Source organism: Cynara cardunculus (assembly GCF_001531365.2).
Source record: "Cynara cardunculus var. scolymus isolate 2C chromosome LG 11, CcrdV1, whole genome shotgun sequence".
Taxonomy (NCBI): domain Eukaryota; kingdom Viridiplantae; phylum Streptophyta; class Magnoliopsida; order Asterales; family Asteraceae; genus Cynara; species Cynara cardunculus.
Genome location: NC_037538.1, coordinates 15,338,770 through 15,360,652, shown reverse-complemented (window position 1 = coordinate 15,360,652; position 21,883 = coordinate 15,338,770). Strand labels below are relative to the sequence as shown.

Here is a 21,883-nt window from a genome sequence, read left to right as displayed (position 1 = left end):
AGCATGATCAAATGTATCAATTTATCATGCTATCATGTAATCATTTAATCAGATAATCACATATTAATTACCTTAGGTGATAACCAGGATCCGGTTATCACACAAGCGTTTAATAAACGGCTCCTTAATCTTACTAAAAACCAAAGAAACCCAATTCACTCTCATATCTTGAACGATTAAGTTTCTAAACATTTTTAACGAATAATTTCCTTGAAAAAAACGTATCATCTTTTTATCGATGTGTCAATAGATCATTTAAAAGTTACAATAAACCAATAAAAGGAAATGATCATATATCATTTCCATTGAATGACAATTGCAGAACAAACACCTGTTGTGCCGTTTGAATCTAAAAAACAAATAATAGTTAATAAAGATGGTACATTTTTTTTCGTTTTATTAAATTGTTGTATTTTGTTATTTTTTGTTGATATATATCAAGAAAAATGTATATATTTTTTATTAATTCCAAAAAACGTTCGAAAATTTTAGAGGGTGTTTGGTAAGAGATAATAATCAGTAATTAATGAGAATGAGAATAAGAGAAACTGTTTGGTTTTTTAAATACTAGTTGTGTACCCGTGCAATGCGGCATAAGCTATTAATTTTAACGATTTTGAAGTTTCACTGGTTATATTAGAGAAGATTTAACAATGATATAAGTTACACGTGGTCTTTACATATTAATACAATTTGAATAAATAAGAGTTATGGTTCCAATTACAGTCTATCGATTAAAAAAATTGTATGACAATTTAAAATCCAATATATTTAAAATCCAATATATTTAAAATCCAACATATTTAAACGACTCCACAAATGTGTTCGATTTACACCAAGAGCAAAGAATTAAGACATCGAGAACGAGACCGAGAGTTCTAGAGCAATTGAATGAGAGAAGAATGAAAAAACTTTTAATAACTCATGGTGAATATCGATTTGAATCTCACCTTAGGGGATGAGGAGAAGACATAGAGGTATGAGATGGTGAAGGCATGAATGAAATGTGTCAAAAGTATATTGGGAACATATGAAATAAAAAGGTAATAATGTATATTGGTAACTTGTACGATATGTTATTTTAATTGTAGATTAAGAATATTTAAGACTGAATGCATAAAGTAGTAGTACTTAATGCATTATGAGTTGTTTTTAAGACTTTTTAAGACTTTGTGCATAAATGTATAGTACCTTATGCATTAAAAATTGTTTTTAATTTTTTTGATAAATCTGATTTATAAAATAGTATAGATAATGGGTCCATTTCTTCATAAGCCCAAATCTTCATTTCAGGTTAATTGAGAGGAATGAAAATCCATTCTCATTTTCATTCATCTGCCTGAACCAAACATTCACAATATGAAAATTGTTGGGTTTTTTTCCTGATTTAATAAATTCAAATGTTTATTCCTCTCAATTTCATTAAATTCAAGAATTTATTATTAAAATATGAAAATAAGTTGATTTATTTTCGACTTTTTCCATTATTTAATAACATTTTTTTATAAAAATTAAGAATTTCAAGAGTATATTAAGAATCAAGAAGTGGCGCACCGAGCAGCCTTTTTATTCTGTGGCATGTCATATTCCCACAAGTTGGGCATTTAATATTCTTTTGTTTTATAAAAAATAATATTATCATATTTAATTTTATCATATATATACAGAGATATTGGTTATTATATAATCCTTTATATTTGTACAATCAATACAACCCAATCTCAACCGTCCATTTAATTTTATGAATATATGATTTTATAAAAGTTTTGATTATTTCCTAATATAAAGTATTGATCGTAATTAATGAATCATGTTCATCTTCCATAAATATTTAAATCATAATAAATGAACTCTCATCATTTCTATAAATATCTTAAGTAATTGAGTTGCATTGGTTGTACAAATGGACATGGTTGTATTTGAAATATACCCTATATATATATATATATATATATTTATATCCCTATATTTTTTTTATACTAGAGGAGCACTCGCGCAATGCAGCGAGACATATCTCAATTTTAATGTTTTATTTTATTATTTGCTCTAACGATGTTATAATACGATTTTATGTGTTCTTAAGAAAGCAATAATGATTTTATTTTTGAATAAAATATAAATTTGATGATATCATAAAAATCTGAAGAAAAAATATATCAATGTTAATATTAAATCAACTATTTAAAAGTTATCATTTTTATGTAATTTTCTTAATTTATTTTTTTATTATAATTTAATTTAAGTTTAATAACAAAATAATTTATTTTTGGTTTAATAATTTTATAAAGATAATAATTAAGTATTCTGTTAAAACTCAATGATTATTCTAATTATATTTTAGTTTTTTTATATTTAAAATGAGATGTTTATCTTGTATTTGGTTATGTTTATCTGCAGTTAGTTACACGAATTCAAATTTGGAACTTTAACAAGTTGTACTTACTCACAATCTACTTGTAATATTGAATTTTAAGTAATATATATTAATAAATAGTACTTTACGCATAAAAAAATGATTTTTAAGAGTTTTTATAAGATGCTTTATAATATAGTATAAATAAGATAAACATATGACCTGTAATAAGAACTTATAATATCCGTTAAAATCAAATTTAAAATCTATTTTTCTAAATAAATAAATCAACGTACATTTAATATTTATTTTTTAAAGTATATAATATTTATATACAGTAAATAGAATAAATAAACTTACACATTCTTCTCACTTTTGATAAAGTTTTAAACCCCTAACCTTTTAAAAAGCCAAATACTCACATATCGCTAGAAAAAAAGCTATTTTAATAAACATACATTTAATATTATATACAAATTCGAGTCAAACTCCACTGATTATTGTTCAAAGGGTTTCGTAGTGCTCCAATGTCTTCACATTTGAAAAGTTATTATTGAGATAAGTTTTTAAAATATTTCTTCTTGTTATTTTCAATAATTCGTTTTTATTTTATCTGACGACATTTGTGTAATTTACGGGAAAACCGTAAGTATAGAATCTGAATTGGGAGCTCTTTTGATTATGGTAGAAGTTAGAGTTTTGTTAAGAACCACAAAACGACATTCGAATGTGAATAATCTGAATAAAAACTATGTTTCAGAATGACAGTTTTGATGATGGTTGATACTGAGGTCAACGGTCGACGACAGAAAATTTAATCCATTTGTTTTTTCCGACGATTTAGTTGGTTTGTTCCTTTTCCATGACGATCTGGATTCTTTCTAAAAAAAAACCACTTATAGGTGGTAGGGTGTTGATTGCTCTTGACGGAACTTATACATGTTATCGTTCCGGTTGAACAACAAAGATTACAGAGAACTGAAATTTCTAAAATGTTTGGCATTTCGTGACTTCAATTGCAGTTGGATGGGAAGGAGTATCGCATAATTAGAAAGTTTTGTCTGAAGATGTAGAAAATCCGAATATTATATTTCTGTTTTCTCCTCTAAAATATTTGCGATTTAGGAGTTATCATTTAATATTATTACTGTATTTTGGTCATTTACATACGTATTTAAGTGAATATGTATCAAAATTTGTTTTATTAACTTTTTACAGATTAGGGTTATGTTACTGATGTTGTGTACACACACGAGGATTGTGGGTCCATATCGTTGTTAGAGTATGTCCAAAATTCAATCATATGATGATTATATGTTTGAACATTAAGATTTGGTTTACCTGAACACGTACTCGTTAAGAGTCAACATTTTAATTTACTTTATTGGGTAAGAATGTAGTCCATCAAAGCAGTATCATATGCAACAATTTTCCCGATAAGCGTTTATTAGGTAAGAGTCGTCGCCCTTACTTACCAGGTAAGACTTTTCATCCTTATATCACACTTACTAGGAAGATTATCGGCTATTTATATGTTATCTGATAACGTAAATGACCCGATAAGCTTTTAGTAAACGGCCCCTAACTTACTAGGAAGATTTATCGGCCCTTTCAAATCCTAGGAGGAATAAAAATCCCCTTGTGGGCTACGGAGGTTTAAATGCGGTGACTCCGGGCAATCTGTAAAGCAGGTGGTCGCCCTGGGATTAGTCGGCTCACATAGCGAGTTGGATATTCAGGTTAATAAAAAAAAAGTTCTTATTTATATCTTATGGCATATCACTTTCTAAGACATTTTACCGTATGCTTCAAGAGAGTAAGCGAATGAATAAGATTCCATATGCTTCGACAGTTGTACCTATCATGTATGCATAATATGTACTTGACCAGATGTATCGTATACTTTTCGTATGCCAAACATATACCACCTCAATCCTTATGGTATGTACATGTGCATACACGTAATTTGTAAATAATTTTTCCAGTATGTACATGTACATACAAGTAATTTGTAAATAATTTTTCTAATATGCACATATGCATAACATGCAGACGTACATAAAAACCAAAAAACATCTTCAGTTACTTGTATGCATAATACGTATAAACAGTTATTAGGATGTTTTCCAGTTTATAATTTTTATTGAGTTTTGTGCGCGCACTCTCTCTCTCTCTCTCTCTCTCTATATATATATATATATATAAAAGGTAATTTGCACGTGCACCATTTTTTAATTAATCAAAGTTTACCACAATCCAGCCACTCACAATATTATTCCTCTCTCTCCTATTGAAATAAGTTAAGGTTTGACTTAACTCACTCTTTCTTAAGCTAAAAGGTTGTTTGTTTACCTTTTAATAATTTCATTACGAGACAACCTTTGAATCGTTAAGAGGTGAATCTTGTTTGACAAAAAAAAAGTCTGTCTCTTAATGGTTATAAGATCATCTGAATGATTTTGTATCGTGCGCCTCCTTTAATCATTCAACGTCCTAATTCCATTGGAAATAATTAACGAACAATTATATGTCATTTAGCACTATATCATGAGAGCCTCTTAATCATTCTACACCAAACCATTCAGCAACTGACAAACAACTTCTAAATCTCTATGAAAATGATATTCAACTATTATCATCTTATTACTTGTTAAATAACAACAAAGTATTGTACATTTTCACTTCTCTTCGCATTAGCAAATGTGTGTGCATTAATATTCATAACACATTTAACCAACACTTGTTTGTTAATTCGTTATTCCAAACGTGTTCCAAGTATATAACCCTTTGGACTGTCGTTAAATTGACAAAATAATTAACAATACTAATTGTTACAAGAAATTAACGATATCTAGTAATACATCATTACTATTCATCTGGTAAGAATTAATGATTCAACCAATCGTGTCTGTAATAAACATAAGGCAAGATACATATCATTGTCGTTATGTTCAATCTCGAGTTCTTTTAAATCTCCAAACAGACTAAAAAACAAAAGGAACTGATATCACATATCAACTAAATGAGCATGGGTGCGTTTTTTTCATCTCATTACTACATGATATTGTCATACAGTCAATTATTATTATATCACTGAATTATGATGTGATTAGATAATCAGTGTCTTGTATAGTAGGTTTCAGTGTCCTTAAGTCAAATGACATATACAATAATTACATGAGAAATACTGATATTACTCATATGACATCCCATGTTCAAGTTCATTGACTTATACCCGTATGTAAACTTCATAAATTTTATATGGGTTTCTATATATGTTAATAGGTCAATACATTGTCCAAAGAAGTAAATGACCAGAGACTATTTAAGGGATCGTTTACCAAACACTTACCCGGTAAACGCTTATCAATAACATTTAAAACTATCACTTACTTACCAGATAAGCTTTTAGTCAACAAAAACGGCATTGTATGCAACAATTTACCCTGTAAGTGCTGACCGTGGTAAGAGTCATCGTCCTCACTTACCGGGTAAGACTCTTGGTCCTTGCCTTACTCTTACCGGGTAAGATTCTTGGTCTTTACCATATTCATCCGGTAAGGTAATGTGACTTGATAAGCGTTTGGTAAACGGCTCCTAAGAATGAATTATTTTAACGTTATTATTATAGTTAAAATATAACACAAATTATAAGAATAAATACAACGATTAGACAGTGTATTTATTATTATTTTTTATTAACCTGGATATCCAACCCGCTATGCGAGCCGACTAATCTCAGGACGACCACCTGCTTTGCAGATAGCCTGGAGTCGCGGCATTTGAACCTCCGTGGCCACAAGAGGATTTTTATTCCTCCTTGGATTTGAACATGTGACCTCCTGGTACTTTGGCACTTGGAGCCAAGCTCAAACCATTCAGGCACCGCCCAATATTACAAAACCCAGTCATCTAATGATTGACTTTTGAATATAAACAAAGATCCCCGTAAATATATCGTTGGATGGACGGGCAGCAAAAGGTTCATTATCAGAATATGGCTAAACGAATATTATTAAGAATGAATTATTCTAAAATTATTATTATGTTTAAATAAAAGAAAATAATAAATATAACACAATAATTAGACAATCCTTCATTATTAAAATCATAACTCAATGCTCCAAAGTTCAATCATCTAACAATTGACTTTTCTACATATAATAAATATAAATCACCACACACACACACACACACACACACATATATATATATATATATATATATATATATATATATATATATATATATAGCATTGGATTTCAACAATAATGAAAGTTATGATGAGAAAGGTAAGAAAAGATCTTCACTATTGGATCAATCCTAATTGAAGACCAACACTAATGTAGTAGACCGAGATGAACCAGATCAATTCTCGTGGTAAGCACAATTTATGGGTGGGGGTGAGATTAAAAGTGATCAATGGTCCAGATCTCTTCTTACGCTTCTCAGCTTAGCTGTTAATCTCACATGATACTTTGTCTATACATACATATCCACACACACACACACACACACATATATATATATATATATATATATATATATATATAGACATACATATCAATAGATGAATAAACGACAAAAGATTCATCATTAGAATATGGCCTTTCAGATGTTGTCGCTGAAATTTTTGTTCGTTAAAATGTCTAGAACTAAAATAACTGAAAAATCAACATTAAACTTTACACTATGATTGAATAACATTTTCTCGTTTCTAAAGATACTATTCGGCACCATAAAACTAATGGAAATATCAGTATTATACTATCTGGTATCGTATTATTTTTATGAAAAGTTGAATCTATCATATAAAATTCTTTAGTTATGATTTTTTTGTTCTTTTTAGAGGAGAGTTAGGGACTTTCATAGGAACAAAACTTTGGTTAGCATCTAATACCATCATGAGCCTATACACCCACAAAACATATAGTAATCAAAGGGATAGGTCATATCTAAAGATGAGTAAAAAAAATAGAAGATTATCAGTTAAAATCACAAAAAAAAACAATATTTTAGGCAGAAAAAAGATCATGTATTATTTATGCTTAATGCTCGTTAAATAATTCTAAATGATATATATGACTCAAATTTCAAGTTTTATAAGCTCGTTTATGAGCTAAAACTCGATATTTGATTAACTCGATTCTCGTTTAACAACTCAAGCTCGAAAAGTTCGTTTTTTGTGATTGCAAGGCTATTGTATTTAAACAACAAGGATGATGTCTGAATGGTTTGATCTTGGCTCTAAAGGTCAAAAGTACCAAGAGGTCTCAGGTTCAAATTTAAGGAGGAATAAAAATCCCCTTGTGGCCACGGAGGTTCAAATACGGTGACTCCGGGCTATCTGCAAAGCAAGTGGTCGCTCTGGGATTAGTAGGCTCGCATAGTGGATTGGATATCCAGGTTAATTAAAAAAAAAGGCTATTGTATTTACAGATATATTTTAATTACTTATTTAAATAAAAAAAATATTGAATTAGCTATTTATATTGACTAATTTTGATCAAAGTAATTGACATGGGTAATTAATAACGGCTGGAATATTAATATTCTCTCCATTAAATTATTCTTCGCCTTCGTCATATTATCTTAAATTGACCATTCGTTAATTAATTTGACCGAAATTAGACAAGAATAATGTAAATTCATATGATTATGAAATTAAAAAAAAAATCTAATTCATATACGTAATTGAATAAGTTGTTAAAATACGATGACATTTTTTAATCTAATTTTGTTATAAATAAATAAAAAGCCAAGGGAAAACACGACAAACACTGCCCAGCTGAATCGTTAGAGTAGTTCAATTGGTGAGGACTTGGGTTTACTCTCCATTGATCACTCGTTCAAGACCCTTTAGGGTTTTTTTTATCTAGTTGTTAACTAAAGCGACCTATAAGATTAGTCAAGATGCACATAGATCAGTCGAAGTACACGTAACTTGTTTCAGACATCTATGGTTGGTAACCCAACTTGGGTTTTTAAGCAGTCAAAACTATCTCAAGAAAACCTTGAGATCCTACAGTTGAACGTGCGCTTATATATAGCCTAGACAAACTGATCCATTAAAACCGAAGAACTGGCTAGACTGCAACCGATCCATTCAATTCATTGTCTAGTTGGGCCATAAATAATGGACACGCAAGAGTCAGGCAAGCCTATGAAAGAATTACATAAGGTTTTAGGGTTTTAATTTTAATTTAGTAATTTGTCAATTTTATCTAATATTCTTGATTTTTGTTCCACCTATTTTGGTGAGACGCTCAAGTCCTTTCATGTCCTAGACTAATGTCCACCAAACATAGGACGACAATTTTTTTACCGTTATATTCTATTTTGTCACGCTTACCAAATGCACCCATGGAGGCCAAGGATAGGTCTGGTTTATATATGGTTCAGATCTTAGTGAACACCTTGAACCTCAAGGGTGGTGTCTAATTGGTTTAAGCTCGACGCCAAAGGTCAAAAGTGTCTGGAGGTCCCATGTTCAAATTCAAGGAGGAATAAAAATTCAATTGTGGCCACGGAGGTTCAAACACGGTGACTCCGGGCTACCCGCAAAACAGGTGGTTACCCTGGGATTAGTCGGTTCACATAGCGGGTTAGATATCTAGGTCAATAAAAAAAAATGAACACCTTATAAGTTTTCAATAAACAGATAACAAAAGTTTCAATATCTGAGTGAAAAGTCTTAAAACACATGTAAAGAATCAGTTGGCTTTACTTTTGATAGGAAAAGTATTCTTTTGATTGCTGTTCTTTGAATACTTCACCTTTACTAATAAATTCACCCAGCCATTGTTCTGTTTACTTTGAGCCATTGCTATTATAGAACAGCATCAGTTCTCTCCCCACCAGGATGCCCCTAAACACTTATTTGACTTGTGTTTTTAATCATCTGCTTTAACTTTGATTTCTTATGTATTTTCACTAATTTCCTGAATATTTGCTTTCGTTTTCTCAGGGCCCGCAAATTCGATCAAGGCTGCGTTGGTCTTCGACTTCTTTTTGCTTTTATTGATTCTTGAGGAACTTAATCTCCCATCTAGGACATTTCTAACATATTTTAATTTTCAGTAACAGTCACTTAAGCCGATTCAAAGCTGGCTTAAAGACGTGCCACCTGTTACTAAAATGGTGGTGGCCCACCAAAAAGGACGGGCCTACGTCATATTCTCTTGATATCCTAATGTCTCTTGACTATACTAAAATACATACATACATAGTAGGTTTAAATGAGAACCGAAATTATGCAAAAAACCTGGAAACTAACTATTTATAAAGAAATACATAATATTCATAATTATTTAGGGTAATTCATTATGAATAATACATGAAATAGTTAATTCCTAGATTCTTAAAATATGTATGGTTCTCATTTGAACTTTCCTCCCCTCTCTCTCTCTCTCTCTCTCTCTCTATATATATATATATAATATATATATGTATATGTGCATGTATATGTATATATAAGTATATATAGACACTTGTATGATGCAAGTAAGTTTGTGAAGAAACTCAAAGAGTTAAGACCAAGGCAGAAGAAAAGCATATAGACATCATTACCACTTGGCCAATGGCCACATCCCTCCACTCTCTGGTTCCAAACCCTGAAGATAGCACAACTACTACTACTACTAACCCCATGGAAGAAGAAGTTCCAAATATGGTGAAACCTGATCATGATCACTCTGCCAATGTTGTTTACCCTCTTCAGACCCAAGGCCATTCACAGTCCTTTCTACAACTGGCCTTATACCCCATAACTTTAAAGGTCTCTTTCCATCCCCACCCATTACTAATTTTTTTTTAGAGTTATACAAGTGTTCATATTCATGCTGATTTTGCCATTTATTTGCAGTTTGAAGAGGTTGTTTATAAAGTTAAGGTTGAGCAGAAAGGTACGTGGTGCAGTGAAACAGGGAGTTTAACAGAGAAGACAATACTAAATGGCGTGACGGGTGTAGTTTGCCCAGGAGAGATACTAGCGATGTTAGGTCCATCGGGAAGTGGTAAAACGACCCTACTGACAGCCCTCGGAGGACGCCTGAAAGGGAAACTATCAGGGAAGGTATCATACAACAGCCAACCATTTTCTGGTTCTACGAAAAGGAGAACTGGATTTGTGACTCAAGATGATGTTCTTTATCCTCATCTCACTGTCACCGAAACTCTCTTATTCACTGCTATGTTGCGGCTACCGAAAAGCGTGAGTCGTGATGAGAAGGTGCTCCATGTGGCTCGAGTTGTAGCCGAGTTGGGATTGACTCGTTGTCAGAATAGCATGATAGGTGGCCCACTATTTAGAGGTATATCAGGTGGAGAGAAAAAGAGGGTGAGCATAGGTCAAGAAATGTTGATTAACCCAAGCTTGTTGTTKTTGGATGAGCCAACCTCGGGTCTGGACTCGACCACGGCTCAGCGGATCCTTACCACAATCAAACGGCTTGCTAGTGGTGGACGAACTGTGGTAACCACAATTCACCAGCCATCTAGCCGGATCTACCATATGTTCGATAAAGTGATCTTGCTCTCTGAAGGCTCCCAAATCTACTACGGTCCTGCTTCCACAGCATTGGAGTATTTCTCTTCAATTGGGTTTTCCACATCCGTCACAGTGAACCCGGCCGACCTTTTACTAGATCTTGCTAATGGTATTGAGTTTTTTAAGTCAACTACTTGCATCTAATTTATGTACAACCTTATGTGTCCGTATACCTGCTTCTATTTGCCAATATTTTGCATATCCCGCTTTCGCACACTTTTCATAAGCCTGGGATCTTAAGGGAAAAAAACACTCTACTATTTGAGTAGTGGTCAGGTCTGTGTACATCTTACCCCTCCCGGACCCCCGGGTGGGACCAACTGGGTTCGTTTGGTTTGATTTGGTTTCTTGGTTATAGATCAATTAAGAACGTCTGCGTAAACCACCTTCATCATTGCTAAGCATAAATTTCAAATATCACAGGAATTGCACCTGATTCAATGCATGACTATGAGCAAGGTGAAAATGCGGAGGGGGAGCGGAAATCAGTAAAGCAACAACTCATCACTTGTTATGAAACAAACATCTCAACAAGACTGAAAAGCGATCTATGCAATCTGGACGTGTGCAACTACAATCATGTGAAAGAAGATTTGACAAGTAAGTACTCCTTCGTCCCAAAATAAGTTTCCACATTTCTATTTTAGTTTGTCCCAAACCAAGTGTCCACTTTTAAAAGAAAATGCCTACTCTTAATCATGAGATGAAGAAACTCTGTACTCCCTCCATTATTAACGGTTAAATTGTCGTTCATTTTTTTAAAAACTATAATAATTACATATTTCTAAAATTGTGCCCTTTCATTTTGGACATTTATTTTGGGATAGAAGGCATATTATAAAAGAGGCTTACTATAGCTTAAACATGCTACTGTTTGTAACTTTGTATATATATTAACTCTCTTCAAAAGTAGGAGGCCGTGTGCAATCAGAGCAATGGTGCACAAGCTGGTGGGATCAGTTCAAGGTGCTACTTCTAAGGGGACTTAGGGAGAGGAGATATGAAGCTTTCAATAGGCTTAGAATCTTTCAAGTCATAAGTGTCGCAATATTGGCTGGGCTCCTATGGTGGCACACCCCAATGTCTCATATTGAAGATCGTGTGAGCATTTTGATCTCAAGAGCTCATCAATATAGAAAAAACATTATGGGTGCTTTTGGTATGCTGACATGATTGGACTGGACATGGGAGGGTAAAGTAGGCGGGTGAAAGAATCGTGGAAGGTTTAAATTTTGGAATGGGTAGTTTAATAATTTACTTATCTTGTCCCAAGTCCCAACTTCCTAATTTTTGTTCCCCCTGTGTTTTTGTCCCACTTGGTCAATGTCAGTCCTAGTCTAACTGTCGCGCCAAACGTGGGAAAACAAGTTTTTGTCCCGTCCTGTCCGCATACCAAAAGCACCATAAATGATTTATGTTTGGTCTCTTAACACTAAAACAATTTGGTTCTTTCCTGCAGATAGCAATGCTTTTCTTCTTCTCTGTATTTTGGGGATTTTACCCACTCTACAATGCAGTTTTTACTTTCCCTCAAGAAAGAAGAATGCTTATAAAAGAACGGTCATCAGGGATGTACCGTCTTTCCTCTTACTTCCTAGCAAGAACCATCGGAGACCTGCCACTCGAGCTTGCACTCCCAACTGCTTTTACCTTCATACTCTATTGGATGGGTGGGCTCAAACCTGATCCAGCCACTTTCATCCTTTCCCTGCTCGTGGTACTCTATAATGTTCTTGTGGCCCAAAGTCTCGGACTAGCAATAGGTGCTATACTTATGGACGTAAAACAAGCCACTACTTTAGCCTCAGTTACAACCCTGGTTTTCCTAATTGCTGGAGGGTATTATATACAGCAAATCCCTTCTTTCATAGCATGGTTGAAGTATTTGAGCTACAGCTACTACTGTTACAAGCTTCTTCTTGGGGTTCAGTATGATAAGAATGATCTTTATGAGTGCTCAAAGGGAGTCTATTGCCATGTTGCAGATTTTCCAGCTGTTAAATCCGTGGGATTGGATAATCTACCTATGGATTTGTCGATTTTGGCATCGATGTTAATTGGGTATCGGCTCATTGCTTATTTTGCATTACACAGGGTCCGGTGAAGTGTACCAGAGGACCAATTTTCTTGGACAAGGCCATCTGCAGAGCTTGAGCTTGTTGTTTTGTTAGGAAGAGAAAAAAAAAAAACATACTAGATTTAGATCACATGTTGCCAGAATTTTGATCACCTTTCCCAAGGAAGTGGCTGTGTTACCACCCTAGTGGCAAATGTTTGCATAAAACTAACTCTATTTAAACAAAACGATAAAGAAATATCCTAAATGGATTGATTATAAATATGATGTTCGGATGTACACATTATGTTTTTCTAGACCAATATAGTAGGGATCCTGTCACCATTTGATACAATAATTATGCAAGATAAAATGACCAAATAGGCCAACGAAAACCAAATTTCAAGTTTACAACATAATCTAGAGAAATGTCACAACTAATGAACCATGATATCAAAATGACAAAGTAACAAGGACCTACCTTCCATTTCAAGACATAGGTATTCTTTGAGTTTTTGAGGTTGGACGGCATACTTCTCAAATTCAAAATTGGTAGACTTCGTTGCAAATTTAATACCAAAACGTTTATCTTCATAGTTTTATCATAACAATAAGACAATTCATATCAACGTTGATATCGAAAGTAGTATATTGATTCTCACTTCTTAAATATCTCTTTTCCTGAAACCAATGGTCAAACTTACATATACCTGCGTGAAGATGAAAATGACAGTAAGAATATTCTGCAGTCAGAGCAATTTTTTCTTTATATATTTTGGAGTCTGCACAGTTTTTCATGGAGAGATTTAGAGACCCAGTGTTAGGTATACTTTTTGAAGGATTAAGGAGAAGAAATTTGAGCTTAGATCAAACTCTACATACACAACAGCTAACCAACATGTGGAATCAAAATGACATCAACATAAATCTTTATCCAACACTAAAGCAGATCTTTTCCTGATCCAGACCTATAGATTGACGTAGAGAATAACCAATAGGTCACACTGAAGTTCAATTGACCAATTAAAACAACATGCATTTGTCATTTCCTGCCCTCATTGGTCATTACATCCAATGTCATTTCCAAATCTTTAGAAGGATTTTGATTTTCTTTCCTCTCCTAGAATATATGGTGCCTTTAGACCGGCCAAACAAAGTTAAGGTATGGGTTCCCTACGACTGAGTAAATACTGTGAAAAGAGCCAAGGTCAAGTGGTTCTCCAATTTCATTCATTGTATGAGTATAATCGATGGAATATGTATTGTCCTTGGTTAGGCTCTGCTTGAAACATAAAGCTATCCCAGTATTGTCCTAGAATTTAACACAGCAACCAAGTTAAATTACAAACCAAAACGGAAAGAATTTAGAAGAAAAATAAAGAACAAAGATGGTGAGGCAGAACGCATCTATCCTATTTAGTTTGAGTACTCCAACTTTTAGACTTGGGGTGTGTAGCTTCCGCACCTGGGTTGTGTTTTTCTTTACTTGCTTCTATTTTCATTATTGTTGCCTACTCATACCCAGTTTCTCAAAATTACATATCCGTCTTTCTCTGTTTCTATTTGTATTGCTATTGCTTACTTATATCTAGCTTTTCTAATTTTAGCATATGTCTTTCTCCCTTTCACACACTCTTCACTAGCCAGGGATCTTTCGTAAGGTCTACGTATATCTTATCCCCCATACCTCCGGGTGGGGTATATTGGGCTTGTTTGGTTTTTTTGGTTTATTCTTTATGATTTGTTCTATCCTCGAGATGTAAGGTATAAGAGTAAGTGTACCGACAATTACATGTCTTAGACCTTACAAGGTTGATGCCCAGTCAAGTTCATTATTCATGTTCTCCTATGCAAAATTCTCAATTGAAAAGTAGAAAGTTTATCAGATACCACCTTTTGTTCATTCTTGCTTTGAGGAACTTCTTAATCAACTACAGGAAATAAAAACACTTCTTCCAAATGCAATGTGTTTATCAAATGACCAAACTTGAAGATTCTCCAAATCCAAAGAGAATAGCAGCAAGAAAGGCTGGAAATCTGCATTTAGCCGTACCATATTATAAAAATTAAAACTTCACTGTGCAATAGCACTACATACTTGAAATGGGGCATTCAAATCAATGATTGCAATGATGAATGAAAAAGTTTGTGATTCAAATCTAACTTTTATGCTTAATGCTTACCTCCACATTTTTTAAACGTTTTAACTTAAAGGAATCTCGTACAACTAATTGTATAATATTTGATTTAACTAATAGTGCCACCGAGTCCAAATTTCCACCCATGTTTCCCACTAAGCAACTTTTGTTTCTAAATTCAAAATAATCAACCACTTTCTCAGATCTTAACTTAACTCATTATAAGCCTTTGTCACAACCAGTTGAGTCTTTGAGATAATCATAACCCAAATTCTAACAAATAAGAAAACAGAAAACAAAGCAAGAGAAACTAACAGTATACACAATGGCTAACTAAGCAATCTAAAACAAACACATTCAATAAACGAAAACCGAAAATTGTAAGAAGACCCATCATCCCAAAATCACAAAGAAATAGCCATTAATCCCACCCAGAAATCATGCATTGCAGCAAAATTATCAAATAGATAAAAAGAAGAGAAATCTCTATTACACAAAACGTCGAACAGTTCAAGTGCAAACTTGTTAGTGCTTTTGCGAATTAAGTATTATAATGAGATAGGATTCACTCACAGTTATTGCAATTGGGGTTTGATTAAAGGCTTTTTGACATCACGAAATCGTCATAAAGAAACATTTGTGCGGATTTCTTTTCTGGGTCAATAAAGCTTCATAGTAGTAGCAACCAGCGAAGTAGGAAAATGATGGCAAACATAGTTGTCATTCCTGATCCCCTACCGAATCTTTTTTTCCCCTTTCCCTTTTGTCGTTTTCATTCTTTTGGAAACAGCAACTCCATTCTCTTCGTACGCTTGCTTGGATTGGAGGAAGAAACTTGATGTGGCAGTTAAGTTTTCTTTTGCTCGTTAACAATGGTGGTCAAAATCGATAAATTACTTCTTATGTGGTTTCTTTTCCATCAAAATAAACTACAAACTATTCATCAATCTTCAGGTTTAGTCCTTTAAGAATCTTTTTTTCTTCTTTTGATCCAAAATCAACTATTTTGCTTCATTTTGGTCCCTGCTTTGTTAACACCCATGCAAATTTGTTAAAAAAAATATGTTTTGTATATGAAAATAACTTTTGTTCATTTATCTATATCACACAGTAATTAAGGGACGATACAGTCTTTCAATTTCCTGAACCTGTTATCCTGATACCTCATATGTAAGGCATTGACACAGTGTTATCATTTAATTAATCATCCAATGGTTACTTACTTTGTCTTTTTCTTTTATCAGGGTCTCGAGTTCTTCATAAAATCAGCTCTATTTTATACAACCAAGATTTCAAATCATCACCCCAAACTTAAGGAAATTCAAATACTGTTTGATAACAAAATATACTAATGTCGTTATCAATGCTACGAGAACCAATTGTGGACACATTCCTAAGATCGAATTAGATTTGGGGTTTTAATTGCAATAACTAAGAGTTGAAAGGTTAGTTGTAAGTTACACATGTAAAAGGGTTCAAACTGTAAAATTATAATTGTGGATTTCGATCTGTCAAAACTTAATAAGAGTTATAAACTAAGGGGCCGTTTATCAATTACTTACCCGGTAAGTGCTTACGGGTAAATTTTAACACTATTATGTATTTACTGGGTAAGATTTTAGTCCACCAAAACAACATCGTATGCTACAATTTACCAGGTAAGCGCTTGCCGTGGTAAAAGTCGTTGCCCTCACTTACCGGGTAAGGCTCTTGGTCCTTGTCTCGTTCTTACTGGGTAAGATCCTTGGTCCTTACTATATTCATTCGGTAAGGTAATGTTACTTGGTAAACGTTTGGTAAACGACAGTAAAATTTCCGTATGTGACATGAAAACTTGATAAACGCTTCTAACTAATTCCTCTTCATGATATATCACTATTCTGCAAATCTCAAATCAATGTTTTTTTAAACAGGCTCAGTCTCTCTATTTTATTAGGGCACACGACTTATTTGCATATATTTCATCCCCAGATTCAGGAGTCGTTTACCCAATTGCTTACCCGGTAAGCGCTTACTGATAGGAATCAACATTATGATTTATTTTGATGCGTAAGATGTTAGTATATCAAAACATATCGAATGCAACAATATACTGGGTAAGCGTTTACCTGGGTAAGAGTCGTCATCCTCACTTACCGGGTAAGACTCTTCATCCTTCTCATCGCTCTTACCCAATAAGATTCTTGGCTTTTCTCATGTTCATCAGATGAGAAAATTTATCCAATACCAAATAAGTGTTTAGTAAACGGCCCCTCAATTTCTAGGTGGGATATATTGGTTTTATTTGGTTTAGTTTCCTTCCTAGCAAAGATTCTTCCTCCACTAGCATATATCATTTGCATCTTTCATTCCTCGAAAAACTAATCTCGTACCCTTTTTAACCTTCGCACTTTTCTCTTCTTTTGACATTACGGTACCCACTTGACGTTAATACTCCAAGTGAAAGCGCATCGGTAACCACACCAGGAACATACTTCGATTCAAAACAATCTTTATAGTTCTTTATTGAATCTTAAAGCATATACTTCACCTTCAATCTTCATTGAGTTTTCTCTTTACGCTGAACGTGTCAAACATAGCATGATCACTGCAAATATGCATCGAAGCAACATCGTTAACCTTTTTGTTAAATACTGATGTCATATATTACTTACTGATGCTAATTACTGATGTCATACATTAATTAATTGCATTATATTTTGTTGACTCGTCCTCACTCTACATCCATGCTATTTGTTACTTTATGTTTCTAAAATCGAAAACCCAAAATTTATCTTCGAATCCATCATCTGAAGTTACCTTTTTACATTGAGATCTTAGGACTTGAGAAAAAACTATCGTTGAGGAATACAGTATCCGATACTTTACCAGTTCATTAACGCGATAGTGTTGATACATGCATACTTGCATGGATACCACTGAATTCTTAGAGATACAAACATAAAGTATCTCACTATCAAGTGTTAAAGTACTCATATATGTAAGCATAACTTGCACAAATGGTAACAAGACATTGGTAATGATGACAAGATCAACAACGTTTGCTCGTTATCAACATTAGACAATTGGCATACTGATTGATTGAAAGAGTTAAAACGGTCATGCAAGTTATCTGCAGTGAGTTTCATTGAGTACAAATCCATTTTCAAGATTGTTAGTAAGGGATTTTGATGCATAAATGATTGCACGTTAATCCCAATCACCTTTTCGTGTGTTTTACTCCAAAATGGTCTATAGGTAGGGCTATAAACGAACCAAATAAACATGAACAGAGGCTTGTTTATGTTCGTTCGTTTAACTTAACCGAACAACGAAAGAACATGAACGGTAAATGAACGAAAATCTTTGTATTTGTGTTCGCTCGTGTAGAAATTAGGTGTGTTCATGTTCGTTCGTTAACATGCTAAATGAACGGGCTAAAGGAACAGGTCTAAATGAACATGCCTAAATAAACATAAACAAACGAACACCACTACTTGTCATTCAATTAACTATTACACACCAATTATCTGGAGGCTAGGTTTTTGGGGGGGAAAATGAAAAGGTAAAAATTTCAAACAAGACAAAATGATTGTAAAATTTAAATCTAAATAAATTCTAAAAAGTTAAAACTTAAATAAAAATATTATTTGAATTCAACTAAATAAATAAAAGACTACATATTAAATTTAATATATAAACAAACAAAGACGAACGAATATAAACGAACATAAATGAACGAACGTTCACGAACATAAATAAAATGAAGGAGACTCTTGTTTATGTTCGTTCGTTTAACTAAACGAACAAAAATTTGTTCATGTTCGTACATTTATTAAATAAACGAACATAAATGAATTTCCCGCCAAACGGTTCGCTAAACGTTCGGTTCGTTTATAACCCTATCTATATGATATTTTAGATCAAGTGGCAACCTAATTTTAAAAGAAAAGCCTTATTTTGTATCATCTTCCAATCAACATCTTTCATATCTAACAACTGTGGGGATGAGAAAATTGGCCAAATTCGCTAAATTTTTTTTATAGATACTGAACAGACTCAGTGATGTTCGCTGGAACTGAAAAGACAGAAACATAACTTTGTTTGTTGTAGGGCTTTTATTGATACCTTATTGTACCAACATACCCTCAATTGTAATTTTGCCAAAACGTGAAACCTGTTTTTCTATCGAATATCAAAATTTAAAACACTGATGTGTCACTAGTCATCTCTTATCGCACTTAAAATCCGCAACAAAACAAAAGAACAACAAAAAGCACTCAGCAATAGCATAAATATAAAACATAGCTATCTCCATGTTAAAACCCCGAGTCATGAGCTTCACTGAAGATTTTATGTTTTTAATGTTATATCAATAACTTTTGGAATTATAGTAACCGTCAAATTCTCAACACTCTTCAATACCCTCACACTTTAGTGAAATATGTAACGAAATATATTTATACAAAGAGAAACATCACGTCTCCCTTCTTTCTACTGATGTGGAGTGTAACGTATCCTTTTTCCAGGATTACCTAACATGTTGACTATAGGTTTTGATCAGAGTCTCATTTCTAGGCTACAAGCTGAACTAGATACTGCCCGTCAGCAAATTGCCTAGTTGAGTGTGAATGTATGATACAGTTATATATTAGAAGCAATGAACACTGAATTTGGGAAAATCTTGAGCAAGTGTCCAACAAAAAGTATGAATTCTTATTTGGTTTAATCAGTTAGCGAACCAAATAACCCGAAAACCGATTAAATCGAACCTTATTTGGTTTGGTTATCAGTTAGTTTTAGAAAAAGTAAAAAATGATTAACTTGAACCAAACAAACCAAAAACTGATTTAACCCTTCAATGAACACCCCTACATGTACCCCCAAACTCATGGGTTGTTTGTTTACCTCTTAATAGTTCCATTAAGAGGTAGTCTCTGAATCGTTAAGAGGTATATCTTGTTTGGAAGAAAAAAAAAGTCTGCTTCTTAATGGTTCTAAAACCCTCCGAATGATTTTGTATTATGGACCTCCCTTAAACATTAAGTGCCTTAATTTCATTGTAAACAATTACCAAACATTATATTTCATTTTGTACTATATCATGAGAGTCTCTTAATCATTCTGACCACTTAATCATTATGTACCAAATCATTCAGCAATTGCCAAACAACTCCTCACTAAATATGCACCATATCTCACACTCTCATGATCTCACACAGTTTTGACCTTGTTTTCGCGAGCCACTAACCCGATGTCGTCAATATCCATGACATGTACCCTTGCAACCTCGATGTTCGCCATCACTAGTATCCTTTTCTTCGTCGTTCATATCTTTTGGTAGACATTGGTTTTTGAGAAATTATGTTTTTTACTTAATACATGTCAATTGTTGAGAATGAATGTATGAATAAGTATATATATTAGAAGCAATGTCACTGAATTTGGAAAAATTATTTTAACAAACTGTCCAACGAAAAATAACAATTCTAATTTGGATTAACGAGTTATCGAACCGAACAACCCGAAGACCAAATAATCCACACCTGATTACACTGAACCTTATTTGGTTTGGTTATTGGTTAGTATTAAAAAGTTAAAAACCGATTATCCCAAACCACGGGTGTACATGGGTTGGGTTGCTTTGTTTGTGACATTTTTATAACCCAACCCAGTTATGAGATTTGGAAAACTCTTAACCCAACCCAACTCATTTAAAAGTATATGTTCAGCCGATAAGGAAATTTATTTGGTAAGCACTTACCAAGTAAGCGTTTAGTAAACGACCTCTAAATCTCTTGATCTCAAGTTCTCAACTCACTACTTTATTTAATTTTCAAAGAACTCGTGTTTGACTCTTCGTGTACGGGAATGGAAATAAGTATTTACCTATTCAGGCTTTTAGTTGTTAAGTTCCCTTTTTATATTTATCTAAGCTTTAGGTATTATACATAATTATCATTTATCCCTCAAGCAATACATTAAAGAAGAAAACCACACCTTACAAAATAACGCGTTGTAACATGCCATAACGCGTTATAATGGAGATCAAGCCTTAGAATGAAGCCACATGGATTAACATGGCGACGAACCCAAGCCTTGACGCCATAGCGCCATGACTTATTATTTAGAACTATGATGTGTATATATATACTCATATATATCATATAAATAAAATTTGTCTAAGTAGACTAATATTTTTATATTTTTATATAGGGAAAGGTTAATTTGAGAAGTGACAAGTATTTGAGAAGTAAAGAAGTGATCATGACCCTTTATTAAATTAATATTTGCGGCTTTGACTGTGAAACACTCGATAATTCCTTGAATGAATATACAAAAGATAGAGTGATAGTTTCATAACTTTTACAAATAGATTGCAAACGAAGTCATATATGAAGCCCGTGCGATTCACATATGAACTATATGTTTATATGTGAATATATTAATTAGTTCATTTGTAAGTTCGTATGTGAATCACACAGTTCAAATATGAACCTGTGTGCCGCCTATTTTGTAAAAGTTATGAAATTACTCCTCTATTTTTCACATAGCTACAATTTTTGACAAATCAAAGCCGATCTTGACCGTATGAAAGGCTATTAACATTTCTTTACTTCTCAAATATTTATCATTTCTCCAAAAAAAACCTATGACTTCTTTTATATATACTAGAAGCGTACTCGCGCAATGCAGCGAGATACATCGTGTTTTTAATATTTCATTTTATTCTTTATCTCAGTCGATGTTATAATATGGCTTTATGTGATTTTGAGAAAGCGATGATGTTTTTATTTTTGAATAAAATA

General features: G+C 33.2%; 1 protein-coding gene across 1 annotated transcript; it reads left to right on the top strand.

Annotated features, from left to right (window-relative positions):
• The first annotated feature begins 9,932 nt into the window (after positions 1-9,932).
• Positions 9,933-13,035, top strand: LOC112521776 (ABC transporter G family member 14-like). The gene is made up of 5 exons (XM_025130771.1): positions 9,933-10,130; positions 10,218-11,010; positions 11,325-11,501; positions 11,815-12,002; positions 12,361-13,035. The coding sequence occupies exons 1-5, from the start codon at positions 9,933-9,935 to the stop codon at positions 13,003-13,005; spliced, it is 2,001 nt and encodes a 666-aa protein (XP_024986539.1). The 3' UTR covers positions 13,006-13,035.
• Positions 13,036-21,883: the final 8,848 nt, after the last annotated feature.